General features: G+C 45.1%; 1 protein-coding gene across 1 annotated transcript; it reads left to right on the forward strand.

The window, feature by feature from the left end:
- Positions 1-590: 590 nt before the first annotated feature.
- Positions 591-6184, forward strand: pin1 (peptidylprolyl cis/trans isomerase, NIMA-interacting 1). Its single transcript, XM_064323323.1, has 4 exons — positions 591-747; positions 2754-2951; positions 3632-3742; positions 4515-6184. The coding sequence occupies exons 1-4, from the start codon at positions 690-692 to the stop codon at positions 4622-4624; spliced, it is 477 nt and encodes a 158-aa protein (XP_064179393.1). The 5' UTR covers positions 591-689; the 3' UTR covers positions 4625-6184.
- Positions 6185-6659: the final 475 nt, after the last annotated feature.

Here is a 6659-nt window from a genome sequence, read left to right on the forward strand (position 1 = left end):
ATATATTTCTTCTGCTGTCTAAAAAGAGTCTACTAATACCGTGTTCTTTTTTTGAGACATTTGTGGTGCCCTAGTTTCATACCTATGAGTCAGATTGCATAGCCAGAGTGATAAGAAGTGGTTATAACTGAAATTTATTCTCTGACTCCCACTGCAGCAAGTCTGGTGTAATAAGATATGAAGATCCTGTAATATTTCAGGTTTTATGATAAGTTAATCTGCACAATTATAATTTAGTACTGGGTTTAAACTGAAAAAACAAATTTCTTCTAAATGTTGCACTCACTTCCAAATCAGTTCCTGCTGAAAAATGTATTGGTATTTCAGCACTCAACCTGATTTAAAAAACAGTAATATTGTCAAGACAATGACCTTTTTGTTTTAGTCAACTGGAAAACTATGGAGTGATTAGTAACAACGGTATAAATAATAAAAATGTCAAAGAGTTAAATTTATTCAATTACATAGTCTATTCTCCTCACAAAAATGTAATATCAAAATATTCCCCGCCCAACACCACTGAAAACATAAAAAATGTCATACCCCGCAAACGTTAAATCACAGAATCGGAATTCCCACTGGCCTACTGCTGCAGCCTGGTGGCCAGAATATGACATTACACCCGGGCGTTCCGAGAGACCATAGAGCGTACGCTAGAGGTTCAAGCTTCCCTGCACAGGCAGAAAAACATGGCAGACGACGAGAAATTACCATCGGGCTGGGAAAAGCGGATGAGCCGCAGTTCAGGTATCTAGCTTGAAATGAAACCTGATTTGCGCCCCCAGTTGGATCTTTCGCCGTTCTGCGAACTGTGTTGCTGTCAGCTATCAAACCAATCATAGGTTTGATAGCTGCGCTCATCAGTGAACAGCAGTGTTTGTAGCGGTAGCTAGTTTGCTAATTAGCCATCGTGCGTATGAAACGATATGTAGACTGCGTGCTGGCAGTTGATCTAGTTATATAGCTAGCTGTCTTGCATTTCTTGTGCTATCAAATTCTATTTCAATGCGTAACTTACAGTTACCTAGCAACACGACAGAGTACTGGCAATCGATAACTATGGAGCTAGACGGTGCATACTGCTTGCAAGCTAACTTTAGCTAGCTGAGCCGAATGAATGGATCTGGTAAATCAAGCACCAACTAGACCTAACATTCTGTAGCTGCGTAGATTTGTGGAACCGCCCTTTCTTTATTAGCATTTTTATGTTTGGGCCGTTCTGAAATGTGTGCAAAGAGAAATAGATTCAGGACAGTGAATTTTTTGGGATACCAGTTTTTCCCAAGCGATATGCGCTCTAACTAGCTCTGACTCGTTAGCTAGCCGGGCCCAAGTTAGCGCATGCTAACTATTACTTTCGCGTATGGTTATAGTTTCTCCCGCGTTAATGCGGTGGATGCTCCCACAACGAAATTTGTTTGGTGTGAGACTAGCTGCGAACCAAATGTGGGTCACGTGATTATATAAAAATTACAGCGTCAGTCAATAAACAATTACATGCGTTATGTCAAACTTATGGAGTTAACATCAGCTACCTTTCTTGGGCGGCGTGTGCTATATATTTTGTGCGCCGAAGTGATGTGTTTATATACGGAACTGTTTCTGATTCAATAGACAACTAGGTAGCTTCTGCGTTGGTAACGCCATCATTGGTTAGCAAAAGTTAGCTTGGCGCAATTTGTCCCCAGAGTATGCATTTAGCTTGCTTGTTAGATGTTCATTGTGGACATCTTGCGTTGTCATTCCTTCAAGAGCATCAGCACAGCTTTGAGAATGGGCTCTGTGATCAGTTAAAACGAGTAAAGTCATAGCAGGTTGCGGGAAGTTAAGCTCCTGATTGAGCGTGTTTTGCTTTCAGTTGGTTGACAGAAGTCAGCAGCACCTAGGTGTTGTTTGTTTTTCTGTGCGTTTGTGCAATCGACTGGAGCAAAGTAATTTGGTTTGGTTGCATTCAGAGTTAGCAAGGTGTGACTTTGGAGGTTTGTGTTCTTGCCCTTTCCCTCCCTTTGCATGTGATCTTCACCCACGCGTGCAACACTGGTAGTTTGTGAACTCCTCTTGCAAGAGAGGTGGTCCCAGTCGAGAGAGGCGAGTCACTTCGGTCTGGCTCTAACTGCTGATATGATGAGCTCACCATATTCTCAACTTTACGGCCCGAGCGTCCATTGGTAGCAGGAGTTTCCAGTGTTGTATTGCAGCACTGAACAGTCCAAGAAGATACTGGGTTTTAATCCTGGTCAGGACCTTTATGTGTGAAGTTTGCATGTTATGTGTTACCTCCCACAGTCCAAAGACATGCAGGTTAGGCTACTTGGTTGGGATTTGCTGTAATAGAGCATGCGTACTGAGTAAGCCTACCCTGTATAAATAAAAGGTTAAGAATTTACTGTATTTACTGTATTGCACCTGGCCACATCTCTAAAGGAATTTTCTGACGGTACATAAAACTTGGAATATATTGAAATGTATTGATGCATGGGAGACAGAACTTTGGTAAATATCCAGAGCTGAACATCTGGTGGTTCTATAAACATAATACTTGCTTGAATGTTTTGGCTGCATCAGTTCTTGCACGTATATGGAGCACTAAGTATGCAGTGAATCTAGAGAAGCTGTTCTTAATTAAACTTACAGGCCTGTGTTTGCTTTTCCCACATTGATATACAAATAAGTTGCCTTTCCTTTGGACATATGTTCTCAGTGTTCTGTATGGAGGGGGAAAAGGTTGCTGTTTCTTTAAATTTCCCCCTCAGGTCGGGTGTACTACTTTAATCACATCACCAACGCCAGCCAATGGGAGCGGCCGAGCGGGGCGGGGGATGGGAAGGGTGAGCCGGAGAAGGTGCGCTGTTCCCACCTGCTGGTCAAACACAACCAGTCCCGCCGGCCCTCGTCCTGGAGGGAGGAGAACATCACCAGGAGCAAGGAGGAGGCTCTGGAGATGATACAGCGTGAGCCGAACACACGCCCTCTTGTCATAACCACACCCACTGTCCTCATTAACCACCCCCACTGTGCTCATTAACCACCCCCCACTGTGCTCATTACCACACCCACTGCCCTCATGACCACACCCACTGCCACCAATTCCAAACCCACTGCCCTCAAAACTACACCCATTCTCTTATTAAACCTACTGGTCCCCCTAACCACACTCACTGTCCTCATGACTACACCCGGTGCTCTCATTAACTATACCTCCTTCCCTCATAAGCACACCCCATCCTCTGTCCTCGTAACCACACCCACTGCTCTCAGAACCACACCCATTCTCTAACCTCACCTGCAGGTGCATTTACCCACACTCACTGCTCTCAGAACCACACCCATTCTCTAACCACACCTGCAGGTCCATTTACCCACACTCACTGCTCTCAGAACTATTCCAGTTTTCTTATTAACCACACTGGTCCCCCTAACCCCACCCACTGCCCTCATTGACTATATCGCCTTCCCTCATAAGCACACCCATTCCGCTGTCCTCATAACCACACCCACTGCCCTCATAACTACACCCACTGTCCTCATAACCACACCTACTTCTTTCATAACCACACCTCCCGCTCTCAACCACAGCCATTCTCCAATCCCACCCACTGCTCTCCTGACCCTTGTCTCTGTCTCCCTGTAGAGTACATAGAGAAGATCAAGTCTGGTGAAGAGGAGTTTGAGAGCCTGGCCTCCCAGTTCAGTGACTGCAGCTCTGCTAGAAATGGAGGTGACCTGGGCACATTCGGCAGAGGTATGAAGCGCATCCTAACATCCAGCCCCTAAACGCCCTACAGGGTCTACACCTGACCCTGTAACCCCCTAAAGGTCTGCACCCTACCCCCTTACCCCTAAACTCTCTCCAGGGTCTACAGCTGACCCCGTACGTTGGCGTGTCAGGCGTTTCAGTCTGTGTCTTAAGTGTATTATTTTTCCGTCCCCATGTTATTGGAATGTCTGCTATGCGTCCAGGACTTAAAATTCATTTTTGGTTTGAGGGAAATTTCTCCCCTTTTGAGCAACATTTCTGTGGGATTTCAAAGGTTTGGGGGTGAATTTTCAGTGAGGGATGGGTGGTGGCTGAAGCAGTATAAAATGACAGGCAAAATTGCGTAATGTGTCTTTATTAACTTTATCTTTTCTCTTATTTCCATTTAACTTTATGGAGAAGTATGAACGTGTGTGCAAGTGTCTGTACTTGTACTGCCTCTGTAAATATTATCTGAAGAAAAACAGGTTTTCAACGTACAAAAATGCCAAGTTACTTGCACATACAAAGCACTGTCTATAAGTCAATAGTTCAAACTTGATAAATCTAGGCCTGCCATTGAAAGTGTGGATATCAAAATTAGGCCAAGTTATGATATTACCTATCTTTGGTCACACAAACTAATCAAGCTGTATTCCAGGGCAATGCTACCCAATGTTGATAAATAGTTTTGTGTAACTTGGCCCTGTTGTTTCATGTAACTTGGCCCTGTGCTTTGTGGTGAAGAGGATGTGTGCTCCCTGCTGTGTCCACACAGGTCAAATGCAGAAGCCGTTTGAGGACGCCTCCTTCGCTCTCAAAGTCGGGGACATGAGCGGCCCGGTGTTCACCGACTCTGGAGTCCACGTTATCCTGCGCACGGGATGAGCCCAAAAGCACCCCCTCACCCCAATATCAACACCCATAAAAATAACCCCCACTGCCCTATACTGTCAACAACACCCCAGGAAATAACCACCCCTTCTATCAACAACACCCCAAAAAACACCCATCTCAAGTAGCAGCAACACCCCAAAAACCTCCTCACATAGCAGCAACACCCCAAAAACCTCCCTCCTCAGATAGCAGCAACACCCCAAAAACCTCCCTCCTCAAGTAGCAGCAACACCCTGAATGCCAACAATGGCCTCAAAGATCAGCCCTCCCCAATGTCAGCCCCTTCTCTGTCCCCAAGTCGACATCTCCGATCCCCCATGCTCATACTTGGCTTTCTTAAATAATTTCCCTGAAACCAGCACCCCCACATAAAGGCTTCACAAAACCATGCCCCCTAACTTTCTTCTGATCTTCCTTCAAGAAAATGTCACCCTCTGTCCCCCCCTCCCCCTGCGTCCAACTTTACAGAAGCTTGCCCACTTACCTAAAGTTTCGGACTCCACTTACTTCCTGTGATCTAGTAAATCCAGGAAGACCTCTGTGACATCACTCTAGCCCCTGTCCTAATGATACTCTTCAGCCCAGCCCCCTCTTCTCACTCCACCCTCATTCCTGCCTGCCCCGCCCCCTTAGTGTAAGTGCATGGGTCTGCTGGGCGGGACTGAGAAACAGCTCTGTAGCCACGGTTGCCACGGTGACTGTTGTTGAGACAACGAGTAATATGTAAAAAATAATAAAAAAGCCTCTGATTGGACAGAAAGTGTGACTTTTGCTGTCTGCAGACGGTCACACATTAAAGAGTGATGTTTCCGCTGTATTCGTATGTCTGACGGGTAGCGAGGGTTTATGTTTAGGTCCTCAAATGAATATGTGCCTGTTCGTTTCTACACCCCCCAAAAAAAACTTCCATCCCAGCCTGGATGCCAAACTTTTCTTCCTCTTTTCCTTTCTGCTAGTCCCTACAGATAGAGACCAGACTTCACAATTTTGCAGTCTTTCTGCAGTGGCTCTATGTATGAGCAAGCCTTTGATTGGCTGAGACTTAGTGTTCCCTTAAAAAAAAAAGAAAGAAAAAAACGCTTTCCTGGACCGTGATTGGTCCTGCCGTCACACGTGTTGCGTCCGTTAGTGCTAGTTTCATGACTTGCAAAGACCGACAGAGGGTGAAGAGGGGGAAGAAAATCACCGGATTAGGCAGGAGGATGGAGAGTAGAATGCAATTTTGAAAGCATGGATGTAGAAATGTAGCTTTGCTCTCTGGGTTAAATGTGTTTTAAAAATTCGGAAACCTCTAATCACGCTTTATAACCGAGTAGAGAAACGTGTCTTTGACTTCTTATTGCTAAAGGCTATAGGTTTTTAAACGGGGGAAGGGACAAAAGCACTGGAGTCCTTTTGAATGTTATTTTTGTTTGTTTCTCCATTCCCTGCTTTGACTGTAATGCCTGGGCCCTAGGACTGTGTTACCGTATGCATGTGGAGGGTGTTTTCACATCGGTGCCAAAACATCATTTGCTGAACGTCACCATTAAAGGAATGTGTTTTTTTTTGTCCCCGTTTTATTTATTTTGAATAATCACTATTTTTTTTCCTCTTCTTTTTGACTGTGAGTCTCATTTCCGTCAGTTTTTGTGGGGGCTGGTCTGGTTCTGTTTGGCTACTTTTTCTGGTGGAAAAATATTATTGACTTTGCATTTTGACCAAATTGTAGCCATTGACTTGCATTAGAACGAGTGGCCGAAACACTTATGCTGGAGCCAACCGCACTGGCGCTAGTGAACAATGTCTCTCAACAAGACAAGGAAGTGAGCTTCAAAAACGCAGCCCTGTTTTGGCCACTTGGCTTACACTAAACTCTGCCTTTTTGGAGCTAGGTGTCTTTCCCCTTCGGAACTAGACCAGTGCCCTTTGGAGCTGCCCCTATCCAACCAGATTCTGTTCTGCTGCATGTTCAAGCTGAACCTAACTCAGCTTGTTTATATTGCTGCCACAGCTGAATGTGGCTGTGTAGGCAGTGTTCACTACG

Source organism: Anguilla rostrata, chromosome 2, assembly GCF_018555375.3.
Source record: "Anguilla rostrata isolate EN2019 chromosome 2, ASM1855537v3, whole genome shotgun sequence".
Classification (NCBI taxonomy): Eukaryota; Metazoa; Chordata; class Actinopteri; order Anguilliformes; family Anguillidae; genus Anguilla; species Anguilla rostrata.